Below are 16,887 nucleotides of genomic sequence, written 5' to 3'. Positions count from 1 at the left end.
ATCTTGAAAGAGGCAACATTTGCAACTGCAAATTTGTGAAGATGGAAAAGAGCAGAAACCCTTAATACATGTATTAATTACAACTTGATTTTGTATTTCATTTTTGCGAGTTTGTGGGTCATCTTTCCTCACAGTCTGTGCATATTCACTCAATAGCCTCCTCAAGTCTATGTGATCCTCTCGGTGCTCCACTGCACTAATCCACCCCAGAAGCTCAATGTGAGATAACCAAGAAGGCTGTCTTCTCTCGCCATCCACTGAAAACACAATTATTCACATTGGAGTCCTCCCAAAAAGAAAAAGAAAAACAAAAAACTCCTCAATCTTTAAATTGTCTGTTTGTTTGCAAGTTCTTAAAGAAGTGGTCCGGCTCTGGGTGAGGCTGTCCGGGCTCCCAGTCTTTAGCTGAAATCGAGGAGTTACGGTGAAGTGAGGAATCTCGGCTGAGACTGCTGTCCAAAAGTAGGTCAGGATGAGGTGGCGGAGGCAGGATCCCTGGGTCAGGCTCGCTGGTAGAAGAACAGAGGGAGTCTGTTTTCATGGGACGATAATCACGCACACACTCCTGCCTGGGCAGTGTCCGACTAGTCTCGTGGACCTCGGTGCTGCCATTGGAGGTGCTTCTCCAGTCCCAGGTGTTCCCGTTGCCGGAAGATAGACGGACCACTGGGTGATGAGGAGCGTGAGCGTCTACTGTGACAATGCTGCTTCTGTCTTGCTCCGATGGGATGCGGTAGTACGGAGACTCTGAGCCAGTGCTGGAGGTAGCGCAGGACGAGGCGGTCTCAGAGGACTTTGGTGTGGTGATGGTAACTGGACCGTGTTGCTTAGACATAGCAATGACCTGCATAACCCGTGGCTGGTTGGGCAGCCGTGGAGGTTCTGGCGTGGCAGCTGGTACCGGACCTCCTTTCTCTGTCATGGACAGCCATTTAGCCCTTGTGGTGGCGCTTTTAGGTGACACCGGTGGTGGTCTGGTGGCTTCCTCTGGGATATGAACCAACTGCGGGGCACCGGGTCTCTGAGGCATCATCACCCTGGCACCACCTGCTGCTGTCGTAGCTCCCCTGTTGGCTTGCACAGTAGGATAAAGTGAAGACGGCATGCCCAGCTCATCTGAAGCTTCCTCCTCGACTCCACCAATTCCCTCCGAAGTTGCTCCCTCCTCCTCCTCCTCATCCCTAAGGCTGAGACTGCGCATCTCCATTGATTTCAACTTCCATTCGGACACCAGCTGTTTAGAACGTTGAGAATCCATCGGCACATGGAACGTCATGTGACGCTGAGCAGGCTCCTCCATAGCGTTGGTGTTAGCACGGGGCAGTGTGTTACTGAAGGTCACCATCGTCTCCTTCCCCATCGGACTGCGAGGAGCCAAGAGCTCGACATCTGCACTAGCTCTTTTCAGGCTGCCCATTGAGGCTTTCTCTCGACGCACCTTACGGTTCAGGCCAGCAACATGTGGCGGGGCCGAGAGCTCATCGTTGCTCTCAGAAGCATGGGCCTTTTGGTAAACCGAGTCGTGGCCACGCTGTGTCAGTTCTCTAAGAGGATCTTTTTGTGGAGGATGGGGTTGCTTCAATGGCCTAGGGGAGGCTTCTTCATTGGACTTAAAGTTCCCCACCGCATATAGTGCCTGGAATGTGAGAAAGACTTGTTATTGTAAGGTTAATGAGAGTCCACTAATTAATCTGGCATTTTTACAACATGAAGACAAATTAATTAGATTGTGTGTACACCAAAGGTGTGTGGACACCTAAACACTTAATTCATATGTGCTTATTGAACATTTCATTTGAAAAAATTGGGCATGGGCATAATTAGGGAGCTGGTCTTTGCTGCTATTACAGCTTTTATTGTGGTAAGGTTTTCCAATAAAAATGTTATTAATGTTTATTGCAGGGGTAGCCAACCCAGCAGCTGTGTAGGTAAACTTGCAGAGTTTTTACAGGAAGAAGAGAGTCAGTGTTGTTCCACTCAATGTTAATCACTTCAAAGAGTTGACAATTAGCTGAAAAATGTCTCCCACTGTTAGTTCGACTTTAATGTGAGACCAAATATTCTCTATAGGGTTCAAATCTGGACTCCGACCAGGCCAAAACATGAGCCTTATGGACTTGTTCTCAAGCCACTTCTTGGTTGTCTTTGTAATTTTGGTAGGAGTATTGTCTTGTCGAAAACTAACATCTGATCATTCTTCTTTGGATAACAACTTTTCAATTGTGGAAAGGAAGCCATTCTGCAATATTCTCCTGTACATCAAAGCATTAAATTATTTTTTACAGTGAAGCTCACCAATACCAGCAGATAAAAAGGCTCCCCACACAATAACACCTCTTCCTCCATGCTTCAATGTGGTAGAGATGCATTTATTATTATATTTCTCAGCAGATTTTTCGAAGACATTGCTCTGGAACATCACCATGCAACTCGTGTTCATTGTGATTCATCACTCCACACACAACTTCCCATATTCTTCCAAAAACTTCATTCTGTCTTGTTTTTCTGAGACAGCATTGGCTTTTTAAGTAGTGCATTTGCTTAATTTTAGCTAATTTCCCGACCAATAACTTAATAAGACAATTAAAAGCTTATTGTTTAGCCATTTTGGGTTTCTTTGCACCCCATTCTATTATAAATGTTTGTCTAAGGAGATTTATGATTTTATGCACTTACTTGTAAAAGGTTTAGCTGAAATAGCCAAACCCATTAGTTAAAAGTCCACATACTTTAGGTCATGTAGTGTAAAAACAAAACATTTGCTGTTCATCAGTTATACAGAGCTTTCTTTTACCTATTTTCTATATTAATGTAATGATAATTTCAGAAATTGTTTCAACCCACTTGACTTGTTATGGAGATTATAGCACAAAAGCATATCAGAGGAAAGAGACGAAGCAAAGAGATGACATGAAGAGAGTGAAAAGGAGCTGTGAAATTGTCCCTGATGAATCCTGAAGGATTTCTCTTCCTCTAATAGAATAGAAATCCTAAATATAGAGCTTGCAGTCGACAGATTAGAAAAGAGTGAAAGAAGGAAGATAAATAAGTCTTGATATCCTCTACTATCCCAAAATTGTAGCTGTCAAAGCAAAACATTTTCAGACTAGTGAACTACAAAACCATTAAAGACTCACTAGATAAACAGCGATGCCAGCCCCAATCACAAAGCCCACGTAGACGTCAATCGGGTGGCTTCGATACTGGGTGATTTGGGTCAGACTTGCCAGGGCTGCTGCTATGGCAAATGCAAACACCAACACAGGCTTCAATAGCTTGGTGCTGTCTGAGATAGTGGCATTGAAGTACATCTGAGTAGAGAAACATGAATGTCACAACAACATGACAACTGCTAAAACCCTAAAAATATAACAGCTGTCTCAAATTAAACATTTTTTAAACTTAAAGTTTGGTTTTTCGCTTCACGCTACATTGTAAACCTAAAGTAAATGCTATAATATGATATTAGTTATATAATTTAGAGCTAATTCAATATAAGTAATTAAAGCTGCAGTCTGTAAGTTTTGCCTCTTTGTTGCCATCTCTGTTTGAAACCTGCAATTGCAGTTATTTGCAGAATTATCATCTTTATCACCTTTATCGGCGCGGCTTGTCAGCGCGGATGAATCTAATGTTTGCTGTCAGTCACCAAATCGATGTGGATACTGTACTTCGGAATCACAGATTCTATGTCTCAGAAGTATGACCAAAATAAGAATTTCCACTGTAAAATGTTAAGTAACATGTCTGCCACTTTTGTTCTGACCACCTGAGAAAAAAAGCATTATTGATCTGCCGACTGTAGCATCCTCCACATGCCATATAGCCTACTAGCTGGGACTCCTTTTTTATGCATACAGACGTGAATTTCCCGCAGAAACCCACCAGTACCATTTGAATTAGAAAACATTATTACAAGCTTACCATTGTGTATCGGGCTAAGGTAAGGAGATAGTTTTGAACATTGGCTGGTTATGTACTTGCTCAAAAATTGATTTTGTATAATTTTAACCAAACAAAGTTACTGACAGCAGCTTTAAGTAAAAATAGTTATACTTTAATCACAGATCTTATGAGTTAAATCTACTTGCAGCTACTTAATTTGACTTAAATGGTTAAGTCTGCAATTTGAGAAGACACTTGCACTTCCATGGGGAAAGACATGCAATTCCCTGTCCACTTTAACTGAGTCAAATGCCTCAGTTTTATTTATTTATTTTTACAACAACCAATTTGCATGCTTTTAAAGTATGGTCAGCCAATTAGATTGTACAGGATAACACTAATTTCCAATTAGAATGAACTAAAATACTCCAAATGTAGTTACAGCAGCTTGAATGTCTCTCTTTACTGTCCAGAGAGAATAACTTCATTAACAGTTGGAATCCCACATTGAGTTCAACGAGGCATAGCTAACAAAAGAAGACTAATGAGCATCTCAAGCTCTACAGCTAGGAGACACCAAGCTGAATGTGGCCTATATACTCCACGCTCTATCATCAGAGGTCACGCAGCAACTGACACGGTTCTACGTTGTTTAATGCTGATGCGGGATCCTTCTAATAACAGTGCTATCTCAACAATCACAGTGGCAGGGTTTCCCAAATTACAAGTATTTTGCATCAGATCATTTTAAAATCAAAGTTCCCTGAGAGAAATTAAGAGAAATGCTTACGGAGATGTAGACGGCTGCAAACCCAGACAGAGTGGCGTGTTGGGAGGGGAAAGTTTTCCTGATAACACAGAGACAGAAAAAAGGGGAAAAATTACAGCGACTTCAGTAACACATCACATGAATAATCTCAGAGCGCAGCCAAGAGTTTTAGCTTGTGAGGAAGAAATGTAAATGAGCCAAGGAAGAGATGCAGGAGGAATGTACCACACTTCAGTGAGCAAAACACAATGTCATTTCTGTTCAGTAGCTTCCATGTGCCGCCTGACAAGGATTTGGGGACAAATCCATTTGTAATCCTTGTTGGTGCAATGGGATAGAAACTGAAAACTTGAAATAAACATCTATTTTTCATCCTGTTTAGTCCACGCATTGGATGCGGAACACTAGGGGGACGAATTGTGCATGAATTTCATTTGCAATGTGTTTTTTTTTGTAGCAGTTATGTGCAAATACAATATGCAAATCACGTAATGCAACCCAAAATGCAGCAACAAAATGAATTTACCCAGTCATATGTGAGAAAGCATGGTGTTGTTTATGTGTATTCACCTTGCTGACAGGATGGCATACTGGTCCCGGCCTGAGCAGATGTCCTGGGTTATGTAGGGGTTTTTATCGCAGGCCACGCCCGGCAGTGTGTAGTTGGGTTTGCACACAGTTAGGAAGAAGGGAGCATGATAGCCAGTGGCCAGCTGGATAACGTCAGTCACCAATGCAGTGGCGCACAGCCCAAACACATGAACACCTGTGAGGGGACGAGAAACTGTCAGCGTGGAACCGTGTGAACAGAGCCAGGCTTGTTTTTGTTTGTCTGTGTGAATCCTACATGGCCAACACTCAACCATATGCTTCCAAAATAGACAAACCTGTGAAAATGTCTGAATGCTGTCGAGTGTATAATGAATAATGAATGACAGAAGTCAGAGGAAGTCCAAGTATTAAAACTAAAAATAGGAGATCTAGTGGACCGTCCAAAAAAATTCCTCAAGTTCTCCTTTAAAGGTGCCCTAGAATTCAAAATTGAATTTATATTGGCATAGTTAAATAACAAGAGTTCAGTACATGGAAATGACATACAGTGAGTCTCAAACACTGTTGTTTCCTCCTTCTTATATAAATCTCATTTGTTTAAAAGACCTCCAACGAATAGGCGAATCTCAACATAACACCAACTGTTACGTAACAGTCGAGATCATTAATATATACGCCCCCAATATTTGCATATGCCAGCCCATGATCAAGGCATTACACAAGGGCAGCCAGTATTAACGTCTGGATCTGTGCACAGCTGAATCATCAGACTAGGTAAGCAAGCAAGGGCAACAGCGAAAAATGGCAGATGGAGCAATAATAACTGACATGATCCATGATATTTTTAGTGATATTTGTAAATTGTCTTTCTAAATGTTTCGTTAGCATGTTGCTAATGTACTGTTAAATGTGGTTAAAGTTACCATCGTTTCTTACTGTATTCACGGAGACAAGACTGTCGTTATTTTCATTATTAAATACTTGCAGTCTGTATAATTCATAAACACAACTTCATTCTTTATAAATCTCTCAAACAGTGTGTAATGTTAGCTTTAGCCATGGAGCACTATCAAACTCATTAAGAATCAAATGTAAACATCCAAATAAACACTGTACTTACGCGATTAGACATGTTGCATGATGAACACTTTGTAAAGATCCATTTTGAGGGTTATATTAGCTGTGTGAACTTTGTTTATGCTGTTTAAGGAAAGCGCGAGCTCCGTGGGCGGGGAGCGGGAGCGTGACCTAAATCGGCTCATATTTAATGATGCCCCAAAATAGGCAGTTAAAAAAATTAAAAAAAAAAAAAAATCTATGGGGTATTTTGAGCTGAAACTTCACAGACACATTCAGGGGACACCTTAGACTTATAATACATCTTTTAAAAAGACGTTCTACGGCACCTTTAAAGATGTTTGTTGTACCATTCAAAAGTGTATTATTATTTTAACTGTAATCTTCTTATTGCAAATGTTGATTATACTCGAGAAATCTTGTTTTCTTGATTTACTGCGAGTACCATGTTTAACCATGCCTAATATCGATCTAGCTTACTACAGCGTGCAACAAGTGTCTCATAGTAGCCACCGAGTGAACGCACAGAGTAGCACTATAACAACTTTCAACACACAACAACAGCGCTGCGTTACCCCATATATGCTTGACCGGAAGAAGCGGAAGCACTCGTCTGCGGCATAATAAAAGTTCCGCTGCTCCCGTTAATAATCTCATCCATGAACATGATTTCTGCCCGAGTCCTGTCCTGATTCTTTTCCACCAGCTGTGAGGTGAAGACAACATCTCCCAAGAATCCACACTCAATCTCAGAGTTATCAAGCTATGCCTTTGTTTTGAATAAGCGACCTCTAGCGGCGAAAATCTACATAGTGTGCCTTTAAGTCTATGCATGTCAAGTATATTGGCCATTGAATCATTGTTCTCTCTACAGAAAAACATAATAATTTCATTAGTTTAATATTTATATTAACATTTTTCATAATTAAACATTGATTAATTGTAATTTCCCACTTCAAGACTTAGGTATCTCTTAACATACCCACAAAGCGCACTGTTCTGCGTAAGAATGAGTTGAAGTTGCAGCCTCCTGCATTGATACTCCCTTCTGAACCAGAGCGAATCTTCAGTTTGGACTGCATGCAGTACATCAAGGCTTCACCCAGCATGATCTAAGCCAAAAATGCACAGAAGAATGAGAGCTGCCTGAAGCAACATTAGAAATCCAATCTGTCAAGTGTTTAATTATGCTTAACACAAGATGCTAAAACTCAGTCCTTGACCATGCAATTCACTGGCCATGCTGTTACTGGTTACATTGCATCAATGAATAGAGTAAAGGAATTTTATGTAATTTTCACAGTAGCTACACTGAGATAAATAGGTTAGGCCGTTTATGAATAGAGTATGAACACTCACAGACGCTGCAGGGCCAGCAAAGGCCAGGCTGAGCAGCATGAGCAGAGGGATGAGCTCGTCTCCTGTTTCCACATAGGGCATGCTCAGTGTGCGGTCATGGCAACGGAACCCAACTTTGGCTGGCTGTAATACGTCTGTCAGCTCCAAGAAGTAAAGAGAGATCATGGAGGATGCCACTATTGGCAGCTGAGAGAGATAGAAAGAATAGGTGGGTTATGGGAAAGGTGGCACAAGAGAGGATTATGGCAGGAGGAATCAGTCAACATTTACTGCATGGACACATTCAGGAATTATTTATGTGAACAATATTAGGCATACAGTGGCCCCCAAAACATTTAAACACTGGTACGAATTATTTGGAGAAAAAAAAAAAGTGTAAACATTTTTCATATTTGATTTGAACACATTTGGACTGTCATAATCTGTGCTGATTTCTGTTTCATTCTCAAACACTTTTAAGTTTGTTTATAGTCATTTTCTTGTGTTTTCTTTCTGTTTACATCAATATTATCTCATTGAAAAGGAATAAAGCCGTTTAAGCCCAAATAATCCTTTCTGAAATCTTGTTAAAAGCTCTTAACCCTGGTTATAGATGTACTTGACATCGCCTTAATTTAACATGATAAGAAGCTGAGTTTTACAGTATCCAGCTTCACTATATGTAAAATAAACGGCATCTTTGGTGTTAAATATCACATTTGTAAGTCATTCCATGTCATTTATTACACAGCTAGGATGCACATTTCATTTTACAATCTCATACGTTTCATCACATCGTTATATTGTAACTCAAAGTGACATGTAAATGGCGTTCAATGCAGATGACTCCCTCACAAGTGGTGCATGGCAGTGGTGCGTAACATGCAATTTTTTTAGGCAGTTTAAGGACAGGATGAAGAAGGCATTTAGAGATTGTTAAAGCTTTACCACAAAAACTAAAATACAATGAGAGCATACCTCCACGAAATAGAAACATGGCAGCAATGTCATGCTGTCTTTGGGAGGCTTCTTCTTGGGCTTGTCTTTTGGAGACATCATTTTGGGGTTTGGCCGAGTAAAATCTGAAAGTGAATACAGTCAAGACAGAATAAGATCACACATGTGATATTTAGAATTAGAATTGTTTCTATGCTTGTGGCACTAAATAGCCTGCAACTTTTATTTGGCTCAACCTAAAATAGTCTTGGAATAGTGTTCAAATCAGTCTGGTAAATGGACCACTGAGAATGCTTTTTTGCTCACCAGCCACTGTGGCTAGTGGTTTTCCAAAGTTACTAGCCACTCAGCATTTTCACTGGCCACAATTTTGACATCGAAACCATAGGGAAAAACCACCATATAGATATTTTTTAATATTATCTCATAATTTGGCAGCAGGTTTATTAGGCTGCTGTCACTTTAAGACCTGACGCATGAATCCATTATGCCGTTACGCATGCGTTTTCTTTCCCAACTGTTTAAGTTCACTTAAAACATAACTGACTGTGTTTACGTGAATACTTACAAAGACCGGCATTTTGACATTATTTTGTGTGTATTTGACTGTTTAAGTACAATAAGCAGAGAAAAAGAACTCAATTTAGTGCTGAGAGGCAGATTTATGTGCGCACTTTGGGTGTGAGCACAAAATCTGCAGGAATGAGTCAAAAATTTGCGCAATACACGCAATCCCACGCTGAAATTCAAGCCCTGTAACAACAACAGTATTCATCTGCAAGATGCGCAGAGAGCAAGAGCAAGAAAACACAGTTGGTATTGTGTATCTATTCTGCGGAAAAGTATTGATATGTATTGAAAAGTTAATATTTTTGACAACACTACATTGCACTTAGTTTATTATTTCAAAAGCCTTTTTAAAAGACTACAATTGAAAAATAATTGTTTAAATATATATTTATATATATATATATATATATATATTTTTTTTTTTTTTTTTTTTTTTTTTTTTTGATTGGCCTGAAGAGAAAATAAATAGAAGAAAAACCACGATTTTTTGTGTGATATAGTTTTTTTTTTTTTTTTTTCAAAGGTGATGATAATAAATTATGAAGCAAACCATGCCGGCTCATCAACATATCCTCATGCATGTAATAAAATCCACTGGTCTTTGCGGCTAAAAATAAAAAGACTGCATAGTCAGTCAATATCAACCTACTATCAGATTAATACAGAGATGTGAATATTTGTACTGTAAATGGTTCTGCATATGCCCATAAAATTGATTAGTGACTTAGTTAGGCTTCCCTTATTGGAGTTGCCTTGCGGAATTCACTATTGACATAGCGCGCAATAGCCTGAAAAGCCACATCTCTCTCCAGGCGGACAGCTAATGAAAGTTGGGTGACACATGGTGGCCATATCAGCTTCCACGCCTCACACTGCACAAACAAAGAAGGCTCTTTTCAGGGGAGAGGGGACTATTTATCCTGCACAACTTTGTTTGTCTCTGAAGAGAGAGGGGGATAAGGAGAAGGCAGAGAATGAACAGACTCAAGTCTCTGCTGTCAAGGAGTCTATTGCCTGGCAAATAAAAAGAGCTTAGCAATAAAGCAGCAATCAAGTTGGTCTGTGAGCCTCTTCAGCAATATGTCTGAGCTGGTGGGAAGATGGTACTGAATAATTACGTTTTAAGCATAGAGAAAGTGAGAGATTATTCAACTCATTTTAGTGATTCCTAACTCAACACTGGAAAAAGATATTTGAAAAGAACCTGAATGAGAGTCTGCAGGGCCCATGCCCAAGATCTAAGATAACCTTAAAGGGTTAGTTCTCCCAAAAATGAAAATTATGTCAGTAATAACTCACCCTCATGTCGTTCCAAACCCGTAAGACCTCCGTTCATCTTCGGAACACAGTTTAAAATATTTTAGATTTAGTCCGAGAGCTTTCTGTCCCTCCATTGAAAATGTATGTACGGTATACTGTCCATGTCCAGAAAGGTAATAAAAACATCATGTGTAGTCCATGTGACATCAGTGGGTTAGTTAGAAGTTTTTGAAGCATCTAAAATACATTTTGGTCTAAAAATAACAAAAACGACAACTTTATTCAGCATTGTATTCTCTTCCGGGTCTGTTGTATATCTGCGTTCACCGACTCCGCAGTGCTGCTTCTTCTTCTTCTTTCCTGTTTTACGGCGATTGGCATCCAGCTTATTGGTGCATTACCGCCCCCTTCTGCTCCGGACAGTGACGCGATTAGGACATCCGCGACATGCACACCTACGCACCATTTTAAAAAATATAGCAATACCAAAATACAAACTATGTAGAATAGCTTGAATACAGCGTGCGTCTCCCTCAGACTGTAAACGAAGCTCGGGTGCACCGAATAACATGTCAGCAGCGTCACTGTCCGGAGCAGAAGGGGGCGGTAATGCACCAATAAGCTGGATGCCAATCGCCGTAAAACAGGAAAGAAGAAGAAGCAGCACTGCGGAGTCGGTGAACACAGATATACAACAGACCCGGAAGAGAATACAATGCTGAATAAAGTCGTAGTTTTTGTTATTTTTGGACCAAAATGTATTTTCGATGCTTCAAAAACTTCTAACTAACCCACTGATGTCACATGGACTACTTTGATGATATTTTTATTACCTCTCTGGACACGGACAGTATACCGTACATACATTTTCAATGGAGGGACAGAAAGCTCTCGGACTAAATCTAACATATCTTAAACTGTGTTCCGAAGATGAACGGAGGTCCTACGGTTTTGGAACGACATGAGGGCGAGTCATTAATGACATAATTTTCATTTTTGGGTGAACTAACCCTTTTAATGTATGCAGTGAAAGAAGGGACTTCAGTTACGTGTAATGTTAGCAAAATCATGCGTTTAAAAGCCAATTTCATGAAGTATGCAACCAATTTAAGTAGTTTCACCTTGGGAATGCAAAATTTTTATCATTATATGGTAAAATAATACTTTTTTTGCCATAACAACATGCAACATTAAGTCATTAAATGTGGTTAATTTTATTATTTCGTTACTGAACTACTTATATTGAGTTTATTGTTTGCATTTTAAATAGATTCAGAATTGTTACAAAATATATACTTTTTTCATTACTCTCTGCTTTAAATGCTTGATGAATTCTGGCTGTCAATATTTTTAATCTTCATCAGCTGGAAATAAATCACTCCGAAAGTGATTCCAACGATACTGTTCATCTGTGTCCTTATCGTTAGTTATTGTCAACTAGAACGATTGTTAAAATGTGTGTTATTTGTTATCGTTATAGTTATCATTCTGTTTCTATGGCTACTTCATCGAGCGAAAGCAACTTCTGTTCATGAGAGTCTAGCGCACTCATTTATGTTTTAGTTTTTGTTTTCTTTTATCTTACTTTTTTGGTTACTGAAACGTTTACAAAAGGTGATTAAATGTACACTTGTTAATAAAAATAATAGTTTTAAGACTCCCCACCCCCCATCTTTTTGTTTGTTTTGTTTTGACCCCTGTCGGTGTGTGGGGAGGAATGGGGGGTCAAGCTTCTGACCGAACACACCCGCCCCCCCCCAAACAAAATTCCCACCCTTGAATCACTGATCTACTGTACCAGCTGCGCTGTCCACTACACGGTACTGAAACTGTTCCGACTGAGCAGTGCTCCCTCTGACACATGGCTACAGCAGAGATGTAACATTAAAGGATGAAGAGGGTCATCTGTGCATCATTCGAGATTTCACGTGACAATAATCTCCTGTTTGTCTTTTAGCACATAATAGCACATCTTATGTGAAACCCCCCTTTAAGGTAAATACATTTTCGTTGATTTTTGGCATTTCAAAATGTCCTCGTGGCCAGTTACCATCTCACATACCTCTCTCCTCTCCTGAAATGGTGTCATGAATTATTCTGGATGTCGTTCAGAAACACCCCGCGTGATGCAAAGGAACTTTTTTTATATTTAATGTGTATTTGAGAAAAGGAAATATACAAAACCCCGCCACGAAATCTTGATACTACATGTCAGCTTTCACCATGTCTGCTTTTAAGGGCTCCCGGGAACAGGCTCGGTCACCATCCGACAGACACTGCATCTCACCTCTTTCTCGTTGATGTTGGAAATTCATCGACTCCCTCCGACCCCTTCTCCGTCGCTTCGTTCTTCTGTGGTGCTCCAGCTTTCCTCAGTGCGACTTAATCCATTTCACGCTTGTACAATATATCTTTGTGTTCACTTCCCCCCGTGCGCTGAAGGTAAGTGATCGGATAAAAAGTATGAATGGGGCTGGACACTCCACTTATATTTCCTAAACGTAGCGAAGTCCCAGAAGTATATGTGAGTAATTTCCTCGGAATTGGGCCACTTTCTCATGGAGATCTCAAACACAGTCCTCTCGGATGAGCGGATAGTAATCGAAACAGGAATGCAGTGACTGTGTAGGGCACCGTGAACACAAAAGGCTACTGGGAAGGGGGTTTCTTGAGGGAGGGGACAGAAATGAGGGAGGAGGCGGTCCACTTTTTAACACAAACGGACGGAGAGCATCTTAACCCCCGCTTATTTCCAGTCATCAAACCGTAATTGCACAAGAAAAGAGATGTAAAGACGCGACAGATTATACGGGAGTTCCATTCACGGCCGCAAGGGTTAAGTCGCTCCTCTCTTTGTGCATGTTCATCGACTGCTCCATCATGCTGGACGTTATCTGTGGGCTACTTTTGAGATATTCTGCTCGGAGCAAATGTCGCATGTGGACCCAAGTATGAAGCGTAGGGTCTTTGTTTATTTTTATGGGGTGGGGCTGTATTTGGACCATGCGCTCCTTTGTGTCTAGGTATGTTTCCCGTCACAAGCGGACAGCAGCACATGGCGCAGCACGCCTCCAGTGAGAACATGTCAGCGCGTCATCGCAGGCTCACGCTCGCTCATCGCTGCTCTTCGCTCGAGTGAATCTCGCATTTTCCTTGAATCATAGGGCGACCATGAGTGTTTCTAATTTTAGTTCCAAATTTCTATCAATTTTACTGGTAGTCTACTGTATGAAAATTTTGTGGATATAATATGTCACAGTTTACTTTATTTTGCTATCCTCATTTATATAAATGAACTATAGTGTCCTGCACCCACTAGTAAAAAATATATGAAAAATGTCTTAATTTTTAGTTTGACTGTGTGTGTGTGTGTGTGTGTGTATACATATATATAATATGTATACACACACACACACACACACACACACACACACACACATATATATATATATATATATATATATATATATATATATATATATATATATATATAGAATGTGTGTGTGTGTGCGCGTGTGTAAAAACACAAATAGCAAGTGTTTTGCTTTTTGTTTCAGATGGAGCTTTCATGTGCTGCTTGGTTTTAGTAATAAATGCCATTAAATTTGGTTTGGGTAGTGAATAAAATATGAATCGATGACAAATAAGAGATTATAAACAGGAGAACTGTTTCCAAAATCTAATTCAAAATAATAAATAATTTGTTAGTTTCATACATTTCTGAAAATAAAAATGATTTGACTCTAGTCTTGATCATTATTTTCAAAAACGTTTTCAAATATGTCCAAGGTTAAAGGGATAGTTCACCCGAAAATGAAAATTTGATGTTTATCTGCTTAACCCCAGCCCATCCAAGATGTAGGTAACTTTGTTTCTTCAGTAGAACACAAATGATGATTTTTAACTCCAACCGTTGCCGTCTGTCAGTCAAATAATGGGAGTGAATGGGAACACAATCTATAAGAGTCAAATAAACATGCACAGATGAATCCAAATTAAACCTGGCGGTTTGTGACGACACATTGATGTCCTAAGACACGAAACAATCGGTTTGTGCGAGAAACCGAACGGTATTTCTATAATTTTTTACCTCTAAATGTCCAGCTGCTTTCAGCACTCGGTTAGTGAGGTCTGATCACGCTCTGACAACGGCAGTGATGTCTGGCACTCATTGAAGTATAAGCGCGAGACATCACTACCGTTGTCAGAGCGCGATCAGACCTCACTAAGCGAGTGCTGAACGCAGTTGGACATAGTGGTGTATTAGAGGTAAAAAATTATATAAATACTGTCCGGTTTCTCGCACAAACCGATCGTTTCGTGTCTTAGGACATCAATGTGTCACCACGAGTTGCAGGATTTAATTTGGATTTGTCCGTTCATGTTTTTTTGACTCTTATAGACAAAGTTCACACGCAATATACGACTGATAGACCGCAACGGTTGGAGTTAAAAATCATCATTTGTGTTCTACTAAAGAAACAACCTCACCAACATCTTGGATGCACTGGGGGTAAGCAGATAAACATCAAATTTTCATTTTTGGGTGAACTATCCCTTTAACAATACTGTTACAAATATAATTTAATTTTGATTCATGAATATCAAGGAATTTGCTTAGAGTTACTCGATTTGACCTGAACAAAGCATAGCTTTCGTAAATTTGTCAAAATATGTTTTTTATGTAATTACAGTACAGGGTCTAAAGGGGTCCTTTGTGTATGAATTGCATTTGTAATTTTTTTGAATAACTTAAATTCAATGTTATTTGACAAGGAACAGGACACTAAATATAAATGCAAAGCTGCAAAATCTCAGCACACATTTCTTCAAATGCACCATACCAGAGAACTGAAGCGAGGGGCAAAAAAAAAAAGAAAAGAAAAGGAAAACAACTCCTCCCCCTATTTCCCCCCTCTCTCACACTAGAAGAATAGGGGGTCTCCTCTCAGCAATGCGCTTACCCTTAGTTTCCCAGGAGACTGTATGAGGCCTCTTGGGCAGTCCTCCTATACCTCAGGATTGGGCCCAGCTGCAGGGAGTTAATAAAATCATCAGTCAGCCATTCAGCCTCACTCCTCACATCCTCTCTGGGCAATTAGTCGCACACCCTATGTGGCTCGACTGCCTTCACAACATGTTTCACGCTCTCATCAATTTCATACACTCATTACAGACTCAAAATGGAGAATGAGGTACTACTAGACCTTGCAGCTTCTCCAAGTCACAGTATTCAAGAGCTTCTCTCTTGAAAAGATCTCTGTGTATTAATCTCAATTGAATGCTTTTGGTTTCAGTTTGTATTATGACAACTGACCTAATTATTGTGTTCAGATATTCTGCTCTGGTCCTTGCAGGTTCATAATAATTTTATGGACTCACTGCATGATTGTATTATGATTGATTTTTGCTCGGCTCTCACTTCAAAACACGTCTCATATGGCCACGTATAAAAGAAATACTGCTGTTTAAATGTGTGGTGAGGGACCGGCTCATATGTCAAGGTATATGTCCACTGACATTCCCATTACTTTCCATGAGTATACGGCTCCCTGGCTGTGCAATGTAAAAATGATTTTGCCAGGTAATACAGGGTGCTTTTGTCTTCCGAATCTTTATTTCTGTGATTGGTATGGGAAATACTAAAAACGAGAAAGGAGTGGTGTTTCATTCGCAAGCTCCTATTTTTGACAAAACCTAACAGTTTTTGTCACAATACTGCAAAACAGCACTGAAGACCCCTTGTGGCATAAGCTCGCCATCACAGCTGCTAGTTTCACGTGGAATCCTTTTGGCACCTTAGATTTCTTTCTTTTGACAAATGTAGAATAGATGCAATTATATTTAAATTGTTTTCTGGAAGCAACAATTCAGTCAATGTGATTGAGAAACCAAAACAAACATTCCATTATGTTTTCATACATTGCTTCTAACAGCAGAGGAGATAAGTTAACTGAAAACCAAATGCAATGTGCTGCATTATCATAATTTGCAACATTATTATGATAATTTAATTTTTTTTTTTTCCCCAAAGATGCTCTGTTATTTTTGTCAAACAAATGTTTTTAAATAATGTCAGCATGCAACATTATTTTGGAATCTTAAAAATCATTCAAAGAGCCTATAGTGGAGTGAACTAAGAAGGAAATAGTAAACAGGAAAACAAGAGATACAATTATGTGACACTAAATTGTATGTCGTGTGAATGTTAAACATTTGAATTAAGAATGCTACTGTAATTTATGTATCTACAATGAACTTTTTATCACTTCAATGAATCAATCAAAAGCAAACCCCTTCAGACCCTGTGTCCATTGGAATGGACATCACATGGTTTTTGGTTTAAACCAATAAGATTTTATGTTTTTATAATATGAGCCCAGTCACTGGTTGATCCCTGTTCAACCAATCACAATGAACATATGACCCATAACTTAATCTGATTGAGCTTCAGGCATCACATCACAAAAGAAAGGCTC

The 16,887-nt window shown here is 39.6% G+C and overlaps 1 protein-coding gene across 1 annotated transcript; it reads right to left on the bottom strand.

The window, feature by feature from the left end:
- Nucleotides 1–319: 319 nt before the first annotated feature.
- On the bottom strand, nucleotides 320–12,831 carry plppr3a (phospholipid phosphatase related 3a). Its single transcript, XM_067363212.1, has 8 exons — nucleotides 12,696–12,831; nucleotides 8,600–8,703; nucleotides 7,643–7,828; nucleotides 7,266–7,395; nucleotides 5,225–5,420; nucleotides 4,676–4,733; nucleotides 3,138–3,311; nucleotides 320–1,636 (listed from the first exon to the last, which is right to left on the bottom strand). Exons 1-8 carry the CDS (start codon nucleotides 12,721–12,723, stop codon nucleotides 320–322), a joined length of 2,193 nt encoding a protein of 730 aa, XP_067219313.1. The 5' UTR covers nucleotides 12,724–12,831.
- Nucleotides 12,832–16,887: the final 4,056 nt, after the last annotated feature.

The sequence above is a fragment of the Chanodichthys erythropterus genome, chromosome 16 (assembly GCF_024489055.1).
Source record: "Chanodichthys erythropterus isolate Z2021 chromosome 16, ASM2448905v1, whole genome shotgun sequence".
Classification (NCBI taxonomy): Eukaryota; Metazoa; Chordata; class Actinopteri; order Cypriniformes; family Xenocyprididae; genus Chanodichthys; species Chanodichthys erythropterus.
The sequence above is the reverse complement of the archived record's forward strand: the minus strand, read 5'-3'. Positions and strand labels throughout refer to the sequence as shown.